General features: G+C 34.6%; 2 protein-coding genes across 3 annotated transcripts in view; one reads left to right on the top strand and one right to left on the bottom strand.

Annotated features, from left to right (window-relative positions):
* Window positions 1–4,660, bottom strand: part of LOC149805925 (TATA-binding protein-associated factor 172-like) — a 182,310-nt gene extending 177,650 nt beyond the window's left edge. The window contains exon 1 of the mRNA XM_089950707.1: window positions 4,320–4,660. Coding sequence (XP_089806833.1) covers window positions 4,320–4,330 — 11 coding nt within the window. The 5' untranslated portion in view covers window positions 4,331–4,660. The remainder of the gene's footprint in view (window positions 1–4,319) is intronic.
* A 394-nt stretch (window positions 4,661–5,054) lies between these two features.
* Window positions 5,055–20,935, top strand: LOC149805924 (GPI alpha-1,4-mannosyltransferase I, stabilizing subunit-like). Of its 2 annotated transcripts, none has more exons than XM_089950706.1 (5): window positions 5,055–5,234; window positions 8,499–8,658; window positions 13,921–14,137; window positions 15,866–15,954; window positions 20,144–20,935. In XM_089950706.1, exons 2-5 carry the CDS (start codon window positions 8,536–8,538, stop codon window positions 20,300–20,302), a joined length of 588 nt encoding a protein of 195 aa, XP_089806832.1. In that variant the 5' UTR covers window positions 5,055–5,234; window positions 8,499–8,535; the 3' UTR covers window positions 20,303–20,935. The 2 variants fall into 2 exon arrangements, with proteins under 2 accessions (XP_089806832.1, XP_089806831.1); XM_089950705.1 differs by having other exon boundaries at window positions 5,059–5,533.
* The last annotated feature ends 6,568 nt before the right edge of the window (window positions 20,936–27,503 follow it).

Genomic DNA, 27,503 nt, shown 5'->3' with positions numbered 1-27,503 from the left:
CTCAACAGATATCTGTTTGCTGACAGAAAATCCTCTCTCCACTGTTGCCTGCCCATGTGACAACAACATTTTCTGGAGAACATTCCAAAATTCAACATATTCCTTTCTTTTGGAGAGGACAGAATAAAACACTTCATCAAGACTGTCATATTGTTCTATTGAAGCATTTCAAGGGATGATTGTCCGATTGGATAACTTCATCCACTAATTTTCCATACTGAGACAATATTAAGTCACAACGGGACTCTATTTCTCTTCCTGCCTCATTCATAATTCTGAGGAAATAACAAGAAAAAAACATGCTGAAAATAGTAATGGTGCTGACTTCCTTTGACGAAGGGTGTAGCTGGCTTGCTTTGATGAAGAGTGCATGTGCTAGTGAAGTTGCTGCCAAGGCCGCCAAGACCAACTTTGGATGGCCAAACAAATGCGCATCTGCTTTTGCGGCGGCAATGAAACTGAAATGGGTCATCAAAAGAAAGAAACCAGGAATACTTGACTATATACATCTGAATCTAACTACCTTGGACAATTTTATTTGTGATTATGGAAAGAAATTTCAAAAAAATTTGGTTTATTTCAATTTTCAAAGATTTTTAAAGACCTCAGGGTAATTTGCTTCCTAAACTTTAAAGGACTTGAAAATGCTAAATCATTTTTCCCAAACTCTCAAAGACCTTCAAAGACCATACATGCATAGCATTAAACTGACGGGCTTTATGGCGAAGGATCACTGTGTATTATTTTAGTTTATGTTTCAATGATTTAGGCTTTTCTAATGCTCTTTTTGACCCTTAGTTTATGAGTCTTATTTTAGAAAATGTTTCTTTTTTCTTTGGATTTTATTATCACTGGTCCTAATTTGTTAAAATCTCTGAAGATGAAAAGCCCATGATGCCAATTGAAAATTTTGGGTATGTGGGGTTCTCAGTTTACCCAAGTTCTCTATTTTCACCTACTTACAAATACACAAATATATTTTGAAAATAAAAGGTAAATTTTTAGAATCCCATATATACTTGCTTATAAGTAAAGCCCAACTGCAAACTGCATAGATCTGGATCTGCCATCACATAATGTGCTGGCAGATCTGAGTCAATGCAGTCTGTTATGAGTAATCAGTACAACAAATACATCAGACCCTGATCTACTGGCACATTATTCAATGGCAGATCAGGGTTTCTACTGTTAGCAGTTGCACACAACTTGTGTGCATGTATATATGGTGGATATATTATAATGAGGATTTTCTTACATATGTATGTGACATCATACTGGGTTTTATTTTTACCTGCACGAACTAAGGCTGATTAAAGACCACTGGCAGACCTCGTGTCGAATTATGATTTGGTTTAACAGAGTTTGTTATAAAGTAAAATTACCACTTGGAACAGAAAATTTATTTCTGTTTTATGAGTAGAGAGGTTTCAGTTTACTGAGATTACCAAAAATAAAAAAGTCAGACCCTGAACATCTGGTTTTAAGGAGATTTCAGTTACTGCAGGTGAAAATTGTTTATCAAACCATGTTATAAAAAGGCTGAAATGAGCATTTCTTTTCTTTCTTGGAAACTTTCCAGAAGCTCCAAAAAGTAATGATACAGTTACTTTTTGCAAGTGCTGCTTGTTATAAATACAGCAAATATATTTAAAAAAAAACATTGTGATAGACTATAATCTAGAGCAACTAGCAATCTAGAACTATCAAATCCATATCACAAACACTTAAACAAAGTCTTCATTAATTTGGTTTTATAATCTGGAACTCCCCTTTTCTGAACTAAAATCTGCACTCAGTAAAATATTTTTTATACATCTTCCTTACCTTCATTATAATTTATACATATAATTTCCTGATTACTAATATATATATATATATATATATATATATATATATATATATATATATATATATACACACACACACACACAGTATTTTCTAACTTTAAGGCACCCCAGTGTCAAATAACTCCTTTTGGTCTGTACATAATTTGTAAAAACTGATGGGAAAATGTTGGGCAAAATAGGGATATTTTTTTACAGATAAATTTATGTAAATTACTGAGGAAAAATAAAGTCTTTGTAACCTTGAACAATAGCATGCCCTTATTCACATACTAGCCATCTTTTTAGTCCAGGTTGCCTTTAATTTCTTTAAGTTTATACGCCCATTTTGGTCATGAGACAATGTATTTTTAAATTATTAAATACTGTAAATGTTCATAATCACAATCATAATCCAGGTACTCCTATAAGTGTTAATTAACTGAAATGTAAAGGTTGTATTAGTTGAGAGATAGAGATACAGCCATAAGTCATATGGCCCTAAATACATGGTGAAATGACACAAACTGGGTACATAAGCCTTAAACACCCAACAACACGTTACACAGGCCATACTATGCTTGTTCATGCAGTGTGTAATATATTTTTATAATTTTTTTGTAATAAGTAATGATAGTATGGATATTTTTTCTTTTAAAAGTGGAGAAAAATAAGAAAGGTAAGAAAATGTAAGAAAAGTAGGGAAAATGTGGGCCACTGATAGACTGCCTTTCATAGGCAATGAATAATCATGGATCCCAAGTCACTATATAGTAACATCATGTATAAAATACATCTCTATCAAATGAACTCGCCTCAAAGATAGTCCACTTTTATTGCGAAATCTATAAAAAGTGTTATGCTTAGGAAATACTGTATATTCAGACATTAATAACCTAAAACGTGTATGTGTGTGTGATAAACTTTAAGTCACAAAACTGGCTGAGAGAGAGAGCAAGACAGAACAGTCTGGATGGGCCTAAATGTTTGGGGTTTCTTATGGTTTTTATGCAAATGTGCAAATGAGTACAGTTTACCTATAAAGTAGACTTAGTCTTCAGTTTATTCACTTGCATTAAATTGCTTTTTGTTCTTTACACATAGTGAGCTGACTGCCTCGTGAGAGAATAGTTGCAAAACTGGGTTACCCTCTTGAAACACAGGATATTATAATTATTATTATTGTTATTTGTGGTAACGGGTAACACTTTAAGTGAGACTTCCCTAATTGACCATCTCATTTAATTACAAAATATTTTAAGAGCTATTAGTAATAGTTTCAACCCCAAATAGGTATTTGGTCTATTTATTACTCAGGTGATTGCATTGTAATTTCAAATTTCTTCCCATCAAGTAGGGAAGGACCATGGAGGTAAAAAGTTGCAAAACTAGATTACTCCTTGAAATAAAACTTTATTATTATTATCATTATTTTAAGCCACTGATATTTATCAACTGTTGGTGTAGTATTAGACAGTGCAAATGTTAAAATTCTGTAAGACCACTATTTATTCCATAATCTCCATTTAACAAAGTTTTATGTTCTTCTTGCCCATCACTTACACACTCATATCAGGGATGGGGTTAATACTTGGTCTAAGATTTTTAGTGAAGGTAACAGTTCATAAACTAAACAAGATAATTTGAAGAAATTGGGGATTTTCAGGTACTGTGGATTAAAAAATAATTTTAAACAGACAACTCCATGTTTAAAATCTAAGAGTCTGAAATTCTTTTTACCGCTTTCTGAGCTGATGGAAAAAAGTGACCCTGGACCACCAATTTCAAAATTATAATAAGGACACTGGCAATAATATGGAAGGTTGTTTTTCTTTGTGAACTCAAAATTTAAACTTGTTTTCAAGTCACTCTCAGTGTCATTAACCTATCCTAAAGAGACAAGTTACAATTTGATCTACAATTAAAATAATGTGCCAAATCATTAAACACAATAGTTATTAACATGAATAAATGAATGGCTCATTAATGTGTTTGTCAATCAGTGTTATCGATGGTCAAAGACTGTAAATACCACAGAAAACTAATGCATGAAGCAGGTTAATTCCATTCTGAATTTGGGTTGTACCAAAATACTTGTCAATTGGCTAATGAATTCAATGCCAACCATATGTCTGACTTTTGTCCATATATGCTAACTTGCTGTAACTAGATTAACACAAATGAAATAGCTGAATTTAGCCATTTAAAAATGCACAGCGAATGTGATGTTTATCAACTCTATTTATATTTATTTATTGTGTGTATGTGTGTTGTCAAGGAATACACATGTTCCCATTTTAATCCCTCATTCTGCATGCATTGTGGGTTTGATGGGTATTTTAAAATATGCCAAGCCTTTAAACTGAAGTGTAATCATATGAAACAAATAAACTCCGCCACGCACATAACTATTTATGGCCGCAACTTCCTTGATTCTAAGCGTTATAACACGAATTTGTACTTCTTTACCCAGTATGGTAAGGCTATTCACTTTACCTTGTTGTCATTTGCAGTGTTGGACGATCGCAGAACACGACTCCTGATATTAAATATCTACATCAAGCGAGAAATATGCTAGTTTTCTGTATCTTTGTCCACGGGGAATGCTTAGCCCCCGACTCTCCCAATCACTGCCATGTTTGACAGCAATTTTATCCTGGTTTGATTTCAACAGATCTACCGGCGTATTTTAGCCTTGCTAAACTATATGATGTGTAACGGAAACAGAATAAAATTGTGAGCCGAAAGCAATAATCTGTAGTAGCTATATTTATGCATTTCAGTCTATAATATTGTATATTTATTACTTTAACTTTTCTCGGTCCGTGCTCAACGAGTGGTGTTTTTATACTGACAGCCATTTTGAACATCGTGCCTAAAAATGCGTCAATCTTTGTCTCTGATTGGCTAAAAGTTTCCAAAAGCTATGAATTTTAGCCAATTGAATGGCAGTACAACAATTCGGATTACTTCCTTTCTCTATCTTTCAAATGAGTATGCCTGAGACATGAATTTTGCCTTCTATTTATGTTAGCCCAAAACAAAAATTGACATAAAAGAAAATCATGCACTTTTGCTAATGGGCTATTTCTGAGAGAATTTTTTTAAAATACTTGGATGTATGCCGGCACAATAATTTAAAAACAACAAATAGATTTTATTCGCCGGAAATTTCCGAAATAGCACTAAAACAAAACCAACACGTGCTATGTCTTACAGTGCAGGACTACCACAAATATAAACCCAATCTGTTTGGATAACCTCTGCTGTGTTCATATACCATAGGGATAAGATACTGTTGCAGCTACTTGACGACAGGAAGTGTCGAATCATAAGGAAGAAATAAATATTTATGTGATCTTAATTGGCTAAAACTTTGAGGGGGATACCGACTTTCAGAAACTATCACGTGTAATGCATGCAGGAGTTTTGGTCAATTTACACTTGTATCTCTAACAATTATGTCAGTTTAATTGTGCATTTTCTGTACCAGGTCTACACAGATTTATAATTTTACATATATTTAGCACGAACATGGGGTAGTTGATAGAGTGACAAATACAGGAACATGTTTCCTACTGGATCATACATATTGAGATGTATACCGTACTGTGTGTAGGCATAACTGTAAACTGTTTGATTGCCATTGTAGTTTCTTCTAAGACTGTTGCTACACTTGGCAGGATAATTGATAAAAATGGATTTCACAGGTAATTGTTAGAGTTTATAACATATATGAATGTTGTGCGATTTTAAATGTTGCTAAGCAATATTATCAGAATTGAAAGATTGCACATCAGTGTCATATTGTATTGCACATCAGTGTCATATTGTATGGTGTGATCTTCCAATATCAGCTATGTGCAATATTTGATCCAGATGCACAATGTTGCAGTTTTATCCCTTCACCTCTAAATACCATCAGCAGAAGATTGTGCAACATGATTTTATAAAATTCACACAGGGTGTCCTTTCTGTAATGTAAATCAAATACAATGGAGAGAATGTAAGATTTAAGTTTATTTAATGAAAAATATTACAGTTAAGGGTCTTATTATAAAAAAAGTACATATAATACACATTGATCCAACTTTTTCTTAAGAAGGTGAACAGACTGGAAGATTGCACATTCACACACACACACACACTATATATATATATATATATATATATATATATATATATATATATATATATATATATACTTGCACCTCTATGGTCTTAAACTCAGTAACAGAAAAAGCTGCAAACCCTCTAGTTTTGTATAATTTGAAAATAATTTCCCTGGAATACAAAAATACAAACTGATAATTTAAAATGAACTTACAGTATTGTGAATCAACTTCCAAATAGTCATGAAAGTTCTATCACAAGTCCAAATGTATGAAGTTGTAATTGAATTCCAGTGTTATTCAAATTAAATTTCAATATTGAATGTTTTGATGTGTCCTAATATGCTAATGTGCAATGGCCTAGAGTTTGATAAAGTGCTAAGTCATTTGATGTATCACAATAATACAATCTAAAATGGTTTTGTTGTAATTCACTACAATGTCAAATTAATGTTTCTATTCAGAAATATTACCGAGCACTTTGTATTTCAAGTGAATAATACATTGAATAAATAAATCCACCCATAGGAAAAACTGAACAAAACAATAAGATTGATTCTGCTTTGATTAAGCAGAATTATGTAAAAAGCTAAGGCACAATAATAGAGCCTGGATGTCGGTCAGTATTGTTTATAAAACATTCAAAGTTGTCAATAAGTTTAGGAATTTCCAAGTGGAAATTGAACATCACTGACCCAGACCCAAATAAATATGTTTACCTCCATTGATAATGATCTGAACATTTAATCCACACTTATAAAAAAATATTAACTATGTATTATGTAGGTAACAGAAGTTACTGGTCAGGTGCAAGATGAACTTGATTTTGGACAAGGTCAAGTATAAAATACAGATATACTTCACATAGTCATTAACAAATGATGCAAATTAAATGTACATAACAATATATATATATATATATATATATATATATATATATATATATATATATATATATATATATATATATTGCACTGTCTGATCAATAGCAATACAGTATATTTACATCATAAAATTAACAAATTTAGGATAAGGGAGTAAAAATTCTTCACACATTGAATTAAAATATAACTTTTCTTTTGTATGCAAATTTATAAATCTGTTACTGATTCTTACTAAAGTATTAACCAAACCAGAAAATTGTACAGTGCTTTTTGCAGTGTATTCTTACAATGATGAAAGGAAATTGAATTAAAGTGAACTCTTTGTAAAATCTTTATTAAAAATTTTTTCAGTTCAATGTTTATAATTACATTATGAAACACATGTGACCTTTGCTCATCAATTTTGTAAAATTAGGAGAACATTGGAAAATTGTGAAGCATAATTTTAAAATTACATGGCAAGTTCTTATCTGGTCATTTTTGCCCCATACACTAATTTTCAGTAGAACATTAACAAATTATGATAGGGAATGATAAATTCTTCAGATTCAACCAGAAATAAGAGTGATTTTGAGTTACAGCTCAAATCACTTCCAATATTAGTAATTTATTGTTGGTCAAAAATATTTTCAGAAAAATATGGGCAACCATCACTGCCAAAATTACATTAATCAAATGAAATAGTATGAAATCAAGTGATTTAAACCACCAAATTAAATGATAAATCCAGATTCCAAATGATGTGGTACCACATGAAATGGCTTAGCAAACAAAACTGAATGATGAATTTTGATTCCAAATGATGTGGTATTGAATGAAATGATGTATTGTGAAATGAAATGATTTAGCCTAGCAAATGGAATGATGAATTCAGATTCCAAATAATGTTGTGTGATATGAAATGATGTAGCATGAAATGAAATGATTGAACCGCAAAAATAAAATAATGAATTCAGATTCCAAATGACGTAGTATTAAATGAAATGACTTAGTGTGAAATAAATGATTTAAAGAACAAAACAAAATGATGATATCTGCTTCCAAATGATGTGGTATTAAATAAAATCTTTTTGAATATGGATTTATCATTTCATTTGCTGGGTTAAATCAATTGATTTTATACTACATCATTTGATTAATGTTATTTTGGCTGTGATGGCTGCCCATAGACAAAAAAGAAAAAGACAATATCAAGTTATACTTGCATTTATAATGTACATATATAAGGAGGCAAGAAAAGAACCTTTTATGCATTTTAAGTACAGTTTCCTAAATTTGAGTCTTGTCTTTGTTTAAGTAAGTTTATGAATGAAAATCATTCAGATTTATTTCACTGCAATACATAAATCAAAATCTGAAGTTACACCTTTCCCAACAACGTCATTGCCACTCACCCCATCTTTTCATTCTCAGGATATTCCATTTGTTAATATGTATAACTGGAAGAAATATTATCAATTGTGCTGTATTCAATGAGAAATGGAGGATAAATGATATTTTATGTCTGTAAAGATTTTAGCTTTGAAATGAGGTTATTGCTTATAAATGATGCAGTCGAGTAATCACTCCTTAATGTGCTGTCATTACATTCATGTAAACGCAACTGTACATTTTAGCATGTGTTTCTTCTAATGGATAGAAATAGGGCAGAAAATGCCATCAACATTTTCTCCTTTCAGAAATATAAGAACAGAGATTTCTATTCCAAGAGAATCAATGCATTTCAAACCAAGTACAGGTGACACTGCTTGTATAGTATTGATGGAGGAGACACTCCCTTCTGGGGCCTATGTTGACCCTTACCAGCTAGAGTCATTGAGAGCTTTTGGAGGACCTGATGTAAGATTTGGCTGATTCTGATTTAATACTTACTTCATGCAGAACTGGCAGTATATGTTATCTTGCCTTACAACATTCTTCAGTTAAGATAGCGATTCCCAAACCCCAGGTCATGACCAAAATATGGTTTGCAGTGACATTCTTGAGGGTCCCTCGGATATTTTTATTTTATGGTGATATAACTTATCAACATGTGGAAAAGGTTTTTTGAGGCTCAGAAAAACTATCGTTTGGGTCATAGCCAAAAATATTGGGAACCACTGAGTCAAAATTTCAGGCATATTTAAGATGAGCCTGAATGTGTTCAAACATAATAATTTTAATTTTCAGACTTTGGATCTGTTACTGTTCAAATACTGAATAGTACACTCCCATTTTTCAGTTTTCACACTTTTGGTTCCTCACTGTGCTGGTCATGGATCCCATTTAATTCTTTACATTTTGTTTTATTACTATGACTGCATCTTCAAAGAAACATTAGATATTATGATGTAGTCCAGTCTTTCTATTTGTCTGTATGTATGCTTGTACATATGTACATGTATAATGTCATTTATCTTTTCACACACTGTTACAACTTGACACTTGCAGCTTGGGTCAATGATAGTCCTTTAGGTGTAGATTGCCCCAACAATTCTGATCCCACATCTGGAAGTGGGGCTTGTAAGGGGATAAAGGTAATTTTATTTAAATTTGAACCACTGAGTTGTTTTTTCTTTGAATATGTTCCCTGATTTTATTAAACATTAGGAATATAAGCTTTAACATCACCTGAATCCAGCCCTTCCAAAGACAAAATGTCTATAATTTGCTGACAAAGGGCAATAATTCTTGCTCGTTACCTCACCTTGCCATCTACAGGTGGCACTAGTTTAAAGCTTTTGTTGTGAACTGGACAAACATAGTTCACTTCACCTCCAGAAAACCAGTTGGATTTTGTGTTATATTCATCCATCTATCATTATTTTCTGACATATTACATCTTACTGTACAGTTGGTATGCCTTATTTGTATATTTTGACCATATTTATGTGAAATTTCTTCATGAACATGTACTTAGTATTTGCATTCTTTGACTGCATGGTTCTCACATTTACATTGTAATAGAAAAAAATGTTTATAAATCGTGTTGAATGCACACTATTGAACATCCTAAGCATAGTGGGTGTGTCCTACATTTTTACAGATCATGTTGAACACACTATTGAAGACCCCTAGCATAGTGGTTGTCTCCTACATTGTTATAAATCGTGTTGAACACACACTATTGAACACCCCTAGCATAGTGGGTGTCTCCTGCATTGTTATAGATCATGTTGAATACACACTATTGAACACCCCTAGCATAGTGGGTGTCTGCTACATTGTTAACTATTGGCATTATTTTTTTTCTTTCTTTATTCCCCATGTCATTTCAGAACATAACAATGGCAAAGAACTGTGTGAAGTGCAAAAAATCCAAGGCCAGCGAGGATTCACATGATCAATGCATCACCTATACCAAGTGTATGTCATCAGCTACATGCAGCACATGCACTAATTGACCAGATACTACATGTAGACAGCACTAATTGACCAGATACTACATATAGACAGCACTAATTGACCAGATACTACATGTAGACAGCACTAATTGACCAGATACTACATGTAGACAGCACTAATTGACCAGATACTACATGTAGACAGCACTAATTGACCAGATACTACATATAGACAGCACTAATTGACCAGATACTACATGTAGACAGCACTAATTGACCAGATACTACATGTAGACAGCACTAATTGACCAGATACTACATATAGACAGCACTAATTGACCAGATACTACATGTAGACAGCACTAATTGACCAGATACTACATGTAGACAGCACTAATTGACCAGATACTACATACAGACAGCACTAATTGACCAGATACTACATTTAGACAGCACTAAGGAAAAGTTCAAAGAATAAGGAGAGATGGGGAAAATTAAAGTCTGAGAGTACTGAAGGATTAAGTATCAATCTTAATAACTGAGTCTGTAGCCAGTTTGGTGAGGTGGGGTGCCATTGGCCCCAGCCCCCAACAAAGAAACATAGAATGTTACCTACTGCTACTGTTACTTCTGGAGCACTAGAGGGGAATGTGACTTCTCCACCTACACTGTTCCTGGAGTTACAAGTGCATCATTCGGTACAACAGACAACAACAGAGTTGATTAGTTCTGGCTAATTTTTCCCCATCCTTCCATCAGCTGTGTTAACCAAGAATTTCAATACTATGTAAGAAGAATTTCCATCCAATTTTAGGCAGCCCAGTGGGTTTCCCCACATGCCCAAGCATGGCCTTAGGGCCTCTAAATCTTGGTGCATGGGTTTTATCTTGCCACATCTCAGTTTGATGCCATACTGGTTACTGATAAAACTGCCCAGCCGTCTGGCCCACAATCCATACCATTCAGTGACTTTATGGCTTCTATTATATACTGTACCACGTATCTTGAAATAGAGCTTTGGAATGTTGGATTTACTAGGGATCTTATTAATAGATCCATCTGTTCATCTATCATTATCACTTCACTGGTAACGCTGCTGTCCACACTACCGTCTGTATGACCAACTCCAGGACCAACAGATTTTGATTTCAACAAGCCATCCATACTTGTCCATGTGGCAGGCAATTTAGGCATGGCTTACCCTCTGGAATGCTACCATGACAGCCATAGAGAAGACTTCTATACCTCCAGGTATGTGTTATACAGATATAGATTTTGATCCCAGTTAAGATGACCCACACAATAAATGTAGGGATAAACCTGATGATAGCTTGCACTCAGATTCCACTATGGAGAGGACTGAATTGGAAATTTATCAGGTGTTGTCCATCTCAGATGTCCACCACCTCCCTCTTCTACAGTGGCATAAAGGATCAATAAATCAGTTGATATTGAGGATGAGGAAGTCATCCCCTAGTTTGTGTCTTCTCTTGCAGTCAGGAAGTATTAAGGAAATTGCTGAGACTTCATGTCAAGAACAGCGAGTCAGGCATTTCCTAAGCCTTTTATCATGAGAATCATCTACCAGCATCCTTTATATCTCATTGGTGTAGAACTCATTCAGGTGACTTTTTTATGAATCTCCCAGGCATTAGACAAGAACTACACCAATGTCAATATGACTTTGTTGACTTACTATAAGGTGGATAAAGACCTGGTTTCGAAGTTCTGTAGGGTATGAATTAAAATTCTCTAACCTGTTTGATAATGCTATTTATTCATAGTTATAAAAATTCTGCTAGTATTATCAAGCATTTTCCTGTAGAATCCAGTGAAAGCACTTTCCTTTCTGTTTTGTGTAGAAGCTTTGAGATCACTACCCTATTACCTTATTTACACTTACTGGGCATGAAGAGACCGATTTATACATGCAGCTGACTTTAGCTCCTGACACTGACAGACCCATTCCTACCCCCATGGACTTAACCCCTGTGTCTTAACTTTGAAACTTTTGATATTCGAACTATTGAGCCATATATATACTTATTAGATATTAAAGACAAATTTATACATGCAGAAGCTGACATTGGCCCCCTGGTCCCCCACCCTTTCACCACCATTAGTAGAATAAACTCCTGGGTCATAGCCTGGAAACTACATGTACTATTGAGATCCCCACCACATTACCATGTACATGCTGGGCATAAAAAGACGAATGCAGTCACCTATTTGACACTTGCTCTTAAGGCACTACCTACCCATGAGGCTCAAACTTCAGGATGAAGGTCAAAATGGGGATGTAAAAGCATACATGTTTTTGAAACAGAATTCTCTTTGCTGTATAATTCTCACTTGATTTTAAGTCGTAGCTAGTTCAGAACCAGTTATTACTGAAAATTCTTGCTCATAAGTCGAGTCAAATTGCAAACAACAAAGATCCAGAACTGCCATATGATAATGCACCTGCAGATCAGAGTGTATGATGTTTGTTTTATTGATTATTCCTAACAAACTGCACATAGCCAGATCTGATAGTGCATTATGTGATGGCAGATCTGGATCTGTGCAGATTGCAGTTGGAATCATCTTATAAGCAGATATGGACAGTGCATGATTTTACATTTGAAATTTCTCATGTTGGTAATGTAGACATTATTGTGTCACAGCCTTGTTGGAATATACAGTCAAACCTGTTCAACAGGTCACCTGGTGACAATGGCCATTCTAATTTCTCCTTGTATTTTCCAATACAAATTCCATGTATTTAATGGTCACCTGTGTCATGTAGTCAGCGGCCACTATTTCTTAACTAAACAATGGTTTCAAATTGCCTTGAGCAGTCGCTGGACAGTATCAGCAGTGACAAGTACAAATATGCAAATTGAAGACCCCTTTTGTTTGATGAGCAATGCATTGTTTGGATAAAGGCATATCATGTGAATTGATGTTTAAGGGTTTTTTAAGTCATTTGTATGTATTATACTCAAATCATACTGGCAGTAAAATTCAAAGGTATCAACATTTTGGCTTCGAAAGCAATGTGCTTTTTATTCATACAGGAGAGGATTGAAGCAATTCTTTTACTGGATAGTGGGAAAAGTAGTTGTATTATCATAGTAGAAATGGGTGACCTTTTGTGTCAGTGGGACAGGTATAGTTAGATATCTTCATCTGTTATAGAAATGGGTGACCTTTTGTGTCAGTGGGACAGGTATAGTTAGATATCTTCATCTGTTATAGAAATGGATGACCTTTTATGTCAGTGTGACAGGTATAGTTAGATATCTTCATCTGTTATAGACATGGGTGACCTTTTGTGTCAGTGGGACAGGTATAGTTAGATATCTTCATCTGTTAGCATGTGCATTAAAGCTGTTGTATCTCTGATGAAAAAGTTAGTCTTTATGCAGAGATAAGATTTACATCCCATTTCATTAGGGTCAGGGGTCATTCATTATATAAAAGGTGTCTCAGAAGGCAGTTAAGTTTCATTCATGGGTCAACAATGAATAGCCATATACAACTTCTTTTGATATTATGTTCATCATAGGCATCTAGCGTGAACAAACTAAGAATGTTGTATATTTTAAGTCAGTGATGATTTCATTTCTTTATATGGTATCCCAAGTTATAACACAGTTTATTTATAACAGATCATTTATATGGCTTCCATGAATGGCACTATGAAAAGGGAAGCACTGTATAATAATTCTTATGACACTATATTTATTTGAAAAATAAGTAAATTCAATAGTTCTGTTTTCTTGTGTGCATTCAGGTTCTATGTCTGCATGATGTAGACACAGAGAAACCAGCATTTTTGTCACAGCCTCTCACCATCTTCATCTTTTCACATCTTCATCTTCTTGAGGATCACTGGACATCTAATGTAACCATTCCAATCCACATGAGATACCAGAAACCATTCCAGGGACAGGACTATGTCACTGTGACTTTTTCAAATCCAGCCTTATTCCTGAGATGCCCAGATGCGGGTAAGATGAATATGACACCATCATCTCAATATCTTTGTTGTGGTTATTGATGTCATCTTCATCGCAATTTTCATCATTATTGTCACCATCATTTTCATCTTTAGACATTGATCATAAAACCGGTCATCACAATCATCTTCTTTGTAGCAGCACTTGTTATAGATCAGTACAGACTACATTTTTTTCTACCTGCCATATTCCCAGACTGTGTTGGGAGTGGGTGGGGTTGAGGACTAAAAAAGTTTGTTTTGCGGTCCCAAGGGAGGTCACTGTACATGGTCAAACAAAATTATGTCCAATTAGAGTAAGTTACTGGAAGTTCAGATTTGACAGAAACAGAAAACAACATGTTTTCTTTGAAGTGTTTATTATAATTACAAACCAAAATTAGTTGGTAGACTTATTATAGCATTGTCCAATGGCATCACTACATGCATGTGCCCCCACTCACATAAAACAACCACACAGACATTAGATAAAAATTACCAAGCTTTTGTCTTTAAAATCCATTGGATAGTGGAATAGTTTCTTAATTAGCTACTGTCTTTGCTGCTCAAAATCTTTTGGGGTGGAGTTGGGTGTGTGTGTGTGTGTTGAAAGTGGTTCAGATGTCATTTATGTCCATCTTGCCACTCATTTGAGGCTGGCTGACACTGTTGTTCAAACTTCCCCAAAATTGTTCTTAAATAATTTTTCAGCCTAGTAAATGATATTTCTACATCTATATTACTGTGAGAGAGTGGTAAATATGCTAGCCTAGATGGTGTGTGTTGCTATGTCAACAGATGTTGTACACTACAGAATGACTAATGTAAATATCTTGTTTGATGTGTGTGTAAAAATAAAATGTTTTCCCCTGCTGCTGTGCATCAGAAAATCAAACTCCATCTGTTAGTTCTGAAATTTATTTTTGATGGGCTCAACATTATCATTGTCACACTCAGCCAGTTGAGTAATCAGTGAAATGGTCATTGTTCATCTCTGACTGCCATACTGTTTAATCGACTCCATGATAATCATCTGTATATACAATCCCTAGGATAGTTTTACATGGGTGCATGGCCCGTTAACTGTTTAAACAGAAAACATGCTTCAGACATGTATGGTGATGGTAAAAAAAATGTCTGTTCCACTCTCCACTCTGAAGATTACTGGATTTCATGTATTTGAAACACCACCAAGTTGGGAGTTTAGGGAGTCAACAATTGTTTTTCACATGACACATTTTGATATGACATATTTTTGTAAAATGTAAAAGAATTGATAAAAAAATCAAGAGAATGGACACAGACATTAAAGTTATAATTATGAAACTTTGTATCCATATACTTTTCCGGGTATCACTTTTTTGGTAGATTTTTGCGAGATTTTTTTTGTTGTGGTTGTCCAAATTTAAAATGGATGTTTTCTTTCCTTGCTGTCCAAGGATTCAATCCATGAATATTAGTACTCCAATGTACCATAATTGTCTATTTAATAAGGACATTTTGAATTCTGAGGATGAGTCATTAATTTGCATAATTCTAGCATTATTATGAATAATATTACTTTGAAATTTGTAGACATGACTATAACAAGATCACAATAGTTAATACAGAATTGTACATATCCAGTAAATTTAGCTATGGAGGAAAAAGCTTTTTTTGTAAAGAAAAATAGGTGATACTAAATTTTTTGCTTCATGTTGCTTTGTTCGTTTTAATAGCACAGTGAATCTTCTTTTCACAGCTGATACAGAAGACAATGCCGAGATAGTATTTGCATGTGACAGTAAGAACCAAGTAGTATGCACCTGGTCCAGGATAGACTATACCAGTGTAAGTACTTGGTACTCAGCCATAGTATCACTCAGTACTCTCTGTTTTTCCTGAAATTAAGATACTAAAATGGATAAAATTACAACCTAAACTTGTATGATAAGAGGTCACTGCATTCAAGAAAAAAAAGATTTGAGGAAGTCTTCAAATTTAAGAAAATCTTAAACTTTTCCTTTGAGAATCAATAAGGGTTTTTTGGATGATTGCAGAAAAAAAAAATTCTTTTACTGTGTATTGTCTGATTGTTGTTGTTGTTGTGGGGTTTAACGCCATTTTTCATCACACGATAGGCGATGCATGGCGGCCAGTATTGATGGTGGAGGAAGAACTCGGGGAAAACCCCAGGAAGAACCACCGACCCATGAGAAGCTACTGGCATGCTTTCTCACATATCCACATTGGCCGAATCCTGGACTCGAACCAACGCAGACAGAGGTGAGATGGCAGTGATCCGTAACTGAGAGCGCTTTAGACCACTCAGGCCCCTGTATTGTCTGATAAATTTTCCATCAAGATTCAATCATGACAGAATGCAAGAGAAATGTATTGTAAAGCTTTAATACTGTAGTATTATTTTTCTTAGGTCTCACTTTTCATGGTTTTGTAAAGAGACATTTTCATGGGTACTCAGGTGCATGAATTTTTTCCGGTCAAAGTTAGTGTTTAATTTCATGAATTAACCCCTACAATACCCCAAATAAAAAATACAAAGAACAAAGCTTATAAAAAATGGCAGTTTATTTCATTGGTGAAAACAATACTACCACCTGTATGAGCACATATCAAACATCTGTTAAGATCAAGCTCAGACACTAAGCACCAGAGGGAGCTGATGCAATCAACAATCCTAAGCTATCAACTATTAAAGTGCATGTATATATCTTCCTTAAACCCCTGTCCATAAAGCTTCATCATCAATTACTTTCTGATCAGTGTTACATTAAGACAGTAGTATAAAAGTGGTAACATTCAGCCTTCATCCACAGTTGGTTTTGATAGTGATATCTTTCTACAATAAAAACCAAGCACATGACAAGTTCCTTTTGCTCAGTGCAGTTAACAAGAAGTGTCAACATTGGATGTATTCAGAACCCATCAGGTGTGAAGGTCTTTTTTGCCTGTTTCTTGTATGAACCAGCTTCAGCCGTTAGACATTACCTGACGCTTCAACAATCAAGCTGATTTGTGAATGGATAATTTGGGCTCATATGAAAATGTTTGAAAGGTTGGACTTAATTATATATAGCTTTGAAAATGCTCGACTTCTTTAATTCAACAATTTCAGGATTATTTACCGGACAAATATTTTCATGTACCAGAAAACTTGATTGACACTATGTTGATTCACTGGTTTTATCTTAAAATCAGTGAAGTTTTGAACATCTAAACTGTATAGTTATTAGTGTATATACATAATGTTTTGTTAGTAACTGTCCTTCAAGTAATGGTTCTAGTATTCTACAGTCCTGTTTTTCTTTTGGAGTAAGTATACATGAATAAAATAAGACACACTTTCAGAAGGAGCTAAAATTTTTGGAGCAGTTTCTCTTGAATTGATTTAAATAGTATCAGATCTGATTTTCATATACTAGTATAATTTATTATGCTTACTTTTGTTTGAATACCTTATGCTTTTTCTCGTTTCTCTCTATCCTTACTTCACCAAAAAAAACATTTCAGGCAGTAAGGGGACATTACACCTACTGGATACTGTATAGATATGTGTGCATTGAAACAATATAAATTCATTTTATGCGTAATTCTTTTTTGATAAAAGAGTTATAATAAAACAAACACATGGAAAAGCTAATATTATTTTACCAGATTACATAAACTGCATTGACTGTCAAATAGTTTGTTGATCTGGAATAAAGCAGTAAGAAAATGTATGCATGTTTGGGAGTGCTTCTTAATAATAGGTGACTAATTTTTTGGTTGGGTCTTTCAAAACATGGCTTGGAGCAACACTGAAATCCATACAAATTCTTACCCCACAAAAATTAGTGATACCACAGTATCTCACATTTAATAACTTGCAGAATTGTTGTCACTTCAGGGTTTCTCTTTGACCCCATAGAGAGCATCAGACGTGTGAGAATCAAGTTTGGACTTCCCCTTTTTTTTAAAGAGCTTTATAATTAGTGCTTGGACACTTGATGGAACTCTCACTGCTAAATCCAGAAAAAAAACTTTTTACTTCAATGACTTGCTTAGCATGGTGTAAAACCATCTCTAGTCTGCAGCCTTACAAACTCCAAGGAACTGGAAACTCAAAAAATTCAGAACGTAATGGCGACCAGAACCAATTAGCTATACAGCTCAATGTATATTATCCAAATTAATTGAAATTGTGCAGATTGTGTTCTGATAATTGTTATATTATAATGGATGTTTCCCTATGGTGGGATTATAGAGAGGATATTTTTCTGAAACAAGCAAAGAAAAGAAACATTTAATCAGATGGGTGAAAGACTTAAGTATTTCCATGAATGGTGAAGCCATGAGTGAAAGTATTCAAGATTTTCACCCTTTAAGCTTAAATGTATTTGGATAGAAAAATATATAACAGGTCTTAGTAGCATATTTCTTACTGTATCACGCATAACAATGTCAGCAGTTTGCCATTTATGTTGTTTTTTTGTATATTGGTACAGAAAAGACCAGTAATAACATAATTCTCCTTCCAAATTAAATGAAAATATTTTTAAAAACTGAAGAAAAAAAGTATGTGCACATTGTGGGATTTGAACTTAGTTTGTCTGAATGTGAGACAGCCATATATATAGTATTCCATTCTATTGAATTATCAAAATTATTTCTGTTAGAAAATCCAGTAATGCACTGCCCAATATAAAATAGAGTTTATAACTTCACATCAAAATGTAGATTATCCTAGTTGAGATATGTGGAATTTTCCAGGCTCTCGATGTGGCAAGGGAATATAAGAACATGACAAAATGTATTTTGGTGGTTGGTTTAATGTAGTTCAATGATTTCAGTATAGCTTTAATTTCAGCGGTAAAAATCAAGGCTTTATACAGTAACAAGCAGAAGATAGCTTCACAGGGTGTTGCAGTGGTAGCTCAGGCATTGTCTTCTTATTTTGAACTGTCTGTATACAGGGACCATGTTAGGAGGCTCTGATTTAAATTAATTTATTTGAAAAAGTAGAGGATTTGTTGAAGATGTTTTGAATTCACAGAGATGAAATATAATTTGGGGATCATTTTGATAACCATGGTTGTAATTCAGGAATACACAATTTTGTAATATTTGCAAAACTGATCTTCACTGCTTCTAGGTGAGGACAAATTTGTATGTAAATGGCATAAAGAAATTTTGTTTCTGATTTTACAAGAACTAGTAGCTGGGCCTAAAGATGACAACATATGTGGGACAATGTATTTTAGAGGAATTTGCTAGTATGCTGATGAGTCATACTACAGATGAAAGTGATGGTTCATTTGCCTCAACATAGAGTTTTTCTCAAGGGGAAGTTCTAAATCATTGAGAAACACACCTGATACATAATATTTTGATCCTAAACTTGAATGGATCCATTAAAATTAGGTTTTTTGAATCACCTGAGAAATGGATTATTTTGGTTGTACATTGGCCATTGTTCTTGAGAGGTAAAATATAAACAGTTAACCCTGCACGTAATGAACACCTCAGGTACCACACATTTTTCCCTTTATAGACAGGTGTCTTTTAAATGCCAGCAAAATTTGTTAAATTTTTTGGTATTATTTATAATGGTTTCACAAAATTGTGATTATTGTAAACAGTTTATATACTTATGTCTGCTATTGCAGATTTCACACTTCTGTCATTGTAGATTCTATTGGAGATAAAATAAAGAGAAATCAAATCAAAGCTTGACTATGTAATAAGAGGAGATTATTTTGTGGAGTTAACCAGAATAAGAAAAAAAACGTTTCCTCATAACATTTCCATGAACGATCTGATAAATGGGGGTTTAAGTGAGCAAGTTTGGACATACCCTTTCTACATCTGGTCAGGGGATGTACATATTGTGTGGGCAAAACTTAGTAGATCCCATCAATATATAACTCACCTTTCTTACTTGTATTTGAGGACCATCTGTTCATGGAGACCAAAATTTAATTAGCTTAAATATAATGATCATTATACACCTGCTTGACTGTGTTTCATTTCTTTTTCACAGGCAAAGAGTAACCTTGAGGTGCAAGTACCAGTGGGGAGGCTGGAGCATTTACCTTTCATTATTGGTGCTACAATATTTATAACACTGTTGGGATGCATAATGCTAATCTATAATGTTATATATCATGATACATATCAGAGAAAGAGCAAAGACAGCTAAGCCAAATGGAGATTTGATGCATTGTTAAGATATTTCATAAGTAGGACAGAAAAAATACCATGCACTGTGGCCCAAAACCACTTTGAACTTTATTTAGGTGAAGTAAAATTTTTTACTTGACCAAAATATTATAAGAAATTTGAAGAACAATTTTAATTTTGAAGAGATATGGAAGGTATATCATTTTGGAGGGCTGCAAAAATTAATTTTACCAGAATCTTGCATTGTTGATGATACTTTGCATGCATATGGTAGCTTTATTTTTCTCCTCTCTCTCTCCCTCATTTGTATTCAAGACTTAAGGTTTGAGTGTAGTATAATAATGGTAATACTACCTGCAATCACATGACTGAACTGGCTTAAGCAGGGCAAGACAATTTAGTTGCCAGTTTCAAGCAGCATTAAACAATCAACATCTTTGATTCTTTTAGCAGGGTCATTTGGCTTCAGTGTTTGAAGTCTGTCAAGATGGATCATACTATATGTGAGCAGAAGTAATTTCAAAAGACTTAACAATCTTAATTGAATATGGCTGGGCTACTAAAGAATTCAATCAGCATAAAATAATTAACATTACTTCAATTCTGCCCAGAGGGTATGTCCTACTTCGGTGATTAAAGTTGTTGAAATAGATTATAGTCTATACTATGTATGATCAAAAGCAGTTTGGACAGGATTAAAGATGTTAATTGGTTATGGTCGGTTTACTCAAGATCACAAGCAGCATAAAGCATGGTCAGTCTGATTTCATTCTTTAATGTTTGTCCAGATGTTGAAGCATGTGTTATCATCCAGTGTCAAAATCTAAGCAAGGGAAATATCGCATAAAATTGATGGAAATGGGAATTTAACTGGTTCGAATAAAGTTTAAAGGGATGTGAATAAGTAATCAGCTCTTACTCTAAAGCTGATTTTAAAATTCTGTTGTGGTTGCAAGAATGACATCATGCATCAAGCAGAAACCCCCAACTCATAAAAACGTAGTAATCACAACAAAAAATATGCCATCACTGAAATCTATGTTCAAAGTTACACATCCTGAAACACTATTTGCCAAATTTGCATGCAAACATAACCTCTCTTGTTTCTGGTACCAGATAATTATTCAGATCTAGTCAAAATAATGTTCCCAAACTCAGAAACTGCACAAAAATTCTCCTGAATGGACAAAAACTACTCACATGGCAACTATTATATTGTTTATAAGAAATCATAATCTTAACTGTATAATAATAATATAAACAATTTATTATATAAACCAGCAACTGATTTTTTTAAAGGCAAAATATACATTTGCCACTACCATGAATAACAGCATCACAAAAACTGATATAAATGCCACTGACCTTTGTAAAGAGGAAATGTTAACCAGATTAAGGACAGGTCACTAACATTGTATATAATGCTACCAAATGAAAACCAAAAATAGATTTAATTTTCATTATAAAATTATGGTTCTTTTAATCATAATGATGACAACAAGGTGTCTGCAAATTATGCTCAAAGTTGTTGTTCCTTTTTCTAGTTCAAAGAAGACCATCACATCAATAACTTGTTTGGTTTCTGGGAGTACATGAGTGGCTGATCAGGCAAATTTGCAATCTGAACTATCTCTGGCAAACATGACTGGAGATGCCACATGGGTTTGTTTGATCAATACAAGACATGTCAAAGTTCAGAGATTTCCACTATTCACACTTCTGCACTGCCTCTGCAATCCTCCTTGGTTCAAAAGTCTGTAGCTCAGTATGGATGAGACTCTGTTAGGTGGAGCAAATCTGTGCATGATCTTTCCAAGACTCAGGGTTGTTGAAGTGTTTCGGTGATGACTAGAGGGAATCTTTGAACCATTTCTTCTGACCACCCAGAGATCTCTTTCCCTCCTTCAGGTTGCAATATAAGATCTTTGGTAGCTGCTCTTTGGACATCCAGGTGATGTGGTTTCATCACCTGAGTGTGGATGCCAGCTCATATGAGGACCTTAGTGTCTGGGACCCAGTCCTGCTATATTATCCTCATCAGTTTCCTCAGGCAGTCCATTGGAACATGGTTTGTTTTCTTGGCATGGTGTCTCTACAGTAGGGTTTGCAGCACAGTGGTTTTTGTAGACATTCAGTTTTATTTATAGACCGATGCCTCCGTGTTCCCACATATTTGCACATTCTGCCAAAGGCCACATATGCTATAGCAATTCTGGCACTGGTTTCATCATTTGATATGGACTGCCCTTGACAGTGTACTGTCAAGATAGGTGAACTTGTGATTTTAGGTTCTATGTAAGGCATTCGTGTGAGGGTTGGTGCATCACCTGCCTTCCTGATACCGATTTTGAGACCAAAAATTGTCACAAGCTGAAGAGAAATGGTCTGTTGCATGTCAGAATCAGTTTGGCATTCAGGGAACAATCAACAAACATATCACTAAAGTCACTTCCTGCAACTTAATCTTTATCTGTAGTCTCCTCAGATTGAATAGCTTGCTGTCAGTGTGGTATCTGATGTCGATCCTAGTGTTGTAGTTGAGAAGACATCAGTTCGCATGGCAGAGAATGCTTGACTCCACTGGTGGCTGGGAGTGGTTCAGATGACTTGCCATCATCCATGACACCAGCACACATGATATCATCGAACTGCTGAACCATCATAATGACTTTCTCTGAGCAGCCAGATTTAACCATGATCATGCAAAGGCCCACATGATTGTGTATCAAAGGCAGGTTAATGTTATGTACGGGTTGGATTTCAGTTCCTGGCATTTCTTCTGGAGTTGATGAACTGCAAACACCATGTCTATAGTCTCTCGCTCTTTCCTGGAGCCACATTTACTCTCAAGCATGAGCCCTTGATTGATGTGCTGCAAAAAGCTATTCAGCTTAATTCTTGCTAGGATTTTACCAACTATTGACAGCAAGGAGATGGTTGTCACAGAATCGCCTTTCCACTTGTACCATTGGGTGATGGATGCCTCATTGTACTCCTCAGGTTTAGCTCCTCAAGTGCATGTTAACTGGAAGAGTTCAGTCATTTTCTGTGTCATATGCAAGCCTCCGACCTTGTAGACTTCTGTTGGTATAGCATCTGCCCCAGTTACTCTGCCTTCTGAAAGCTGATCAGTTGCTCCGTTTTATTGCTGTGGGATCGGCAAGTGACATTTTTTTCCACTTGAGGTGATCAGTTGCCTCCTCAGTGATAATAGACTGTTGAATGAGGATGTTGTTGTTGGAATGTTTTGCCCTTCTTTGAAGGATCTATTCTTTGACAGCTGAGTAGTGGGGTGCTGTCAGCACTCAATATTGGAGATGTTCCTGATGACTGTGGCCCATAGATTTTCTGCATGCATCATAGAAGTTCGTTTTGTACCTATCTGTATAGGACTTGATCTCTTGAAAAGATGATATTCAGAAAAGCTTAAAGTTACAAATAGTGTGATGGTATAATGTGTTATGTTTACACTTGATTTGGAGAATCTTACTGACATTAAAATAACATTAGACCCAGACAGTATCAATCTTGAGCAGTTCTTGCATGCAGTCAGCAGTCTGAACCTGTGCACATGCAGGAAACAATTTAAACGTCTTGGTGGACTTGGTAGAGTTGTACTATCATTGCCACGTTCCAATGCAGACATCGAATGGATATTATCCATTATGAGGAAAGTTCAGAACAAAACCTACAAACCACTAAACACCCTGGTATTGCTGTATTAAAATGCCTGTTATCACATACATGGGCCATTTTATAACATTTCAACTATTAAATGCTAGGCATACATTATTTTTAATTTGTATTTTGTACTTTTGGCCTTTATTAGAAACAACGGCCCTTGAAGGGATTGATGCTCTACTGTCCAAAACGAATTTCAATGAATTCATGATAAGACCATTTCTTCTTTTTTAATTGTGTAGTGTTGAAACCATGTGATATTCTTGAATGATAAGATTTTCAACAGCTTTGGCAGCCATAATGGATGTAAGGCACTATTTTCATTTAGGGTAAAGCCTTTTGAAGTCTTGGTAGAAAGCCTACGTTGATATGACCATTCATTCATGAACGTTATTGACAAGATTTTCAATACATTAATTGTGGCAGCTATATTGGATGTATGTGGTGCACCAATTTCATTTAGGATCACCTACATGCAGACCTGCCAACCCAACAAGAGTCCTCAAGGGAGTTTTTGGAAAAAAAGTGAATGATTTTGAAACAGAAATATACTATTTCAATTCTAAAATGGTTTATTTTTAGATAATAAACAACAATATTTAAATAACAGACTGAACAAAACTTAACAGTGAAACCCAGTAAAAAGTGCTTCAGCATTGGTCACAGCTTCTCCAAGGGATGAATCCACAAGTTTGAAAAAATGTGACACATCCTGGGTATTTCTCTTTCTCTGTGCAGATATCAAGTGTCTGTGAAATAAAGTACATGAAATTTAAAATACTGACTCAGAAACAAATGACGACAAAATATAAATTGCATTCATTTGCAAAAATGAATTGCATTTAATGTTTCTTACTTTTTATTAAAACTTCAGGCACAATTAAGTATTTGTTTCTCTTTCAGATCTTACTATATTTCTTAGACAAGTAGATGTTCTCAAGAAAGAGCTGATAAATCTAAATTGTAAAAGTATATTTTTGGGTTAAACGATCAAGGATTAATAATATTAACGTTTAATAAAACAGATAGTCCACCGACGTTGAATTCTTGCTGCATCAAAGAAAAAAGCTGCATAACTTTAAAAGGTTTGTCTAGTGTCCTCTAAAATTCAAATGCCGACTAACCCAGTCGAACAGGTTAAGTATTATACAAAATATTATCGAGGTTTCATCCCCACCCCACCCCATTTATGCATATGTACATTATCAGTAGAACCACCCCCATATACAAGTGTATGCATTTGGATAACCCCCTCCATGCGTACAAACTAAATGGACAGCCCCTTACAGTTAAATAATAATAATAATGAAGTCTTAGTATTTGTATTATTTGCAGATGTATCGATTCAATTGTCGTTTTTTCAACTGTACCTGATTTAACCAATCTATCAGTGTATCCTAATTTTGCTAAAGATAATCATAATTTTAATGCTGGCACTCAAATTACAATTTGCAGCATACAATTAAGGCCATGAAAATAAACACTAAGATTAAAAACTTACTTTTGTGACTGGAGATGTAGACGACAATCATCGTGCCCGCTAGTGGGAAACATGAATTGCATGTCTTGCAAAACACTATGTTTATCACTACCACGAATCAAGCATGGAAATTCCAGACAATAAGAAGCTTGGAAAGAAGTTTTATATTTGTTTGACTTTCCAACTTCAACTGAATCTCCCTTTCTTTTAGACAATGTAGAAGAGATCACCAAACATATGGATTCAAGTTTGCACACTTTTCAAAGAACTTCTGCACACTTCCGGTCTTGCACACTGGGGAATTTCCTAAACATTTTTTGTTAAACGAAAAGAATTTTTCCAGATCTTTTTGACAAAACGAATTTTTTTCAGGAGAAAAAAAAATTGCGGGAGTGCAGGATGTGAGGTTGAATTCAGGGAGTCTTTCGCAAAAAACGGGAGGGTTCTGCTACATATCATAAGAAGCCTTTTCGTGAATTCTGGAGTGGCAAAAACAAGATGGTCGTTGTAGTGACCATACTGGCGGTCCAGTAACTGAACATGAATGCAGAACAAGAGTGTTTGCTATAATGTATCCCTTTTTCAAAACTGCAAAAATGGAAGAATGAAAATTAATGTCCTTTCTTTATCTTATATTTTAAAGTTGCTTTTTTCTAAACATCTACCAGTAATGAACTTTCTTTACTATGTCAATCATTCAGATTCATAAAAGGAATAAAACAGCACAAAACAAGATCTGATGGCACAATATACGATAGTAGTTCTACATTGTGAAAAACGTCGACCCTGATAGGTATGCTGTACTAGGGTGGAGGGTGACATCTTAACTGCATTAGCAATCAGTGTATTACAGCTTTTTCCACAAAATTGAGGAACTGGAGACAAAGTTTTCAAGAATATCTTGCATTGCTGGAAGCCCATATTGACACCATTGGACAGCTTAGAATTTTTTATTTTTAATTGTACTTGCTTGGATGCCTTTTTCCATATTAAAGTAATCTAGGCACAATCTAGTAGTTCTATTTTTTCAAACTATGTTGACTGCCATTTTAGCTATTTGATGTGCAATAGTGGCTGAAGAATGTAAAAGTTTGTTGAACCAAGGGTGAAATGTCTTTAAGGAAATGAATACATCTGATCATATTCAGCCAATAGTTAATAAGATATATTCATTTTGTTTAAGAAATATAACTTTTAATTCAACCAAATTCAGCATTCTTCAGCTATCATCACTTGAACCAACTGCAATGGCAGTCCACAGCAGCTACACCATACAGAAGCAAAATGGGTAATTTCTACATTTCTTAGAAATAAAGCATCGCACGATTCTGATTCAAGAAAATTTGACCCCAGTCCTTATATTTTGATTATTCAGAGATTAAGGGCTGTTCCATTAAAACATACATGGTACCCAGGGAAGGCAGTTTTAAAAAAATATATGCCATGGTACTTTGATTTCAAAAACATTGTAAACTGCATCTATGGGTGAGTACCCCACTTTAAAAGTGCCTTCCCTGGGTCCCATTAAGTTTTAATTTAACAGCCCTAAACAAATTTGTGCAAAATTTGTATTTTTACCACGATCTTCATAACTGCATGTTCTATATGTAATCCTGTGAATGTGTGTCATGTTTCAATGCCATCTCCAATTAGGTTTGGAGAAGTAGCTATAACAAACTTGTGCCAATTGATGGAGGGTTGATGGATGAAAACTCAAAAGGCCATGCCATAAGCTGGTCTATTACCAAAATTGCTGTAAACCAATGTTTTCCCCCATAACCACTTCCAAACTGAATTACTCTTATTAACCTGAATATATGGACCCTCCAATTTTCCAATGTATACCCTGGCCATATTTAAACAAAAACCAATAATTTCCAGAATTTCAAAAGGCTGTGACCAGGTTGCATTTAATTATGTTCATAGTAACAGTATCAGAAATCACACTTGTTTAGGTGTTTACTATTTCTCCCGATCATTTTCTAGTAACTCTTAGACCAGAAAGCATGATTCAGTAATAGGTGTATTTGCATACTGTTTGCTAACATGCTCAGTTTAA

Source organism: Sinohyriopsis cumingii, chromosome 2 (assembly GCF_028554795.1).
Source record: "Sinohyriopsis cumingii isolate HCF-2022 chromosome 2, ASM2855479v2, whole genome shotgun sequence".
In the NCBI taxonomy this organism is placed as follows: Eukaryota; Metazoa; Mollusca; class Bivalvia; order Unionida; family Unionidae; genus Sinohyriopsis; species Sinohyriopsis cumingii.
The sequence above is the reverse complement of the archived record's forward strand: the minus strand, read 5'-3'. Positions and strand labels throughout refer to the sequence as shown.

Coding starts and splice junctions, on each gene's coding strand:
- LOC149805924 (XM_089950705.1), top strand. CDS start 5,421: ATGTATACCGTACTGTGTGTAGGCATAACTGTAAACTGTTTGATTGCC. Junction 5,534..8,498: donor GATAAAAATGGATTTCACAG/GTAATTGTTAGA, acceptor TTCTCCTTTCAG/AAATATAAGAACAGAGATTT. Junction 15,955..20,143: donor CCAGGATAGACTATACCAGT/GTAAGTACTTGG, acceptor TCTTTTTCACAG/GCAAAGAGTAACCTTGAGGT.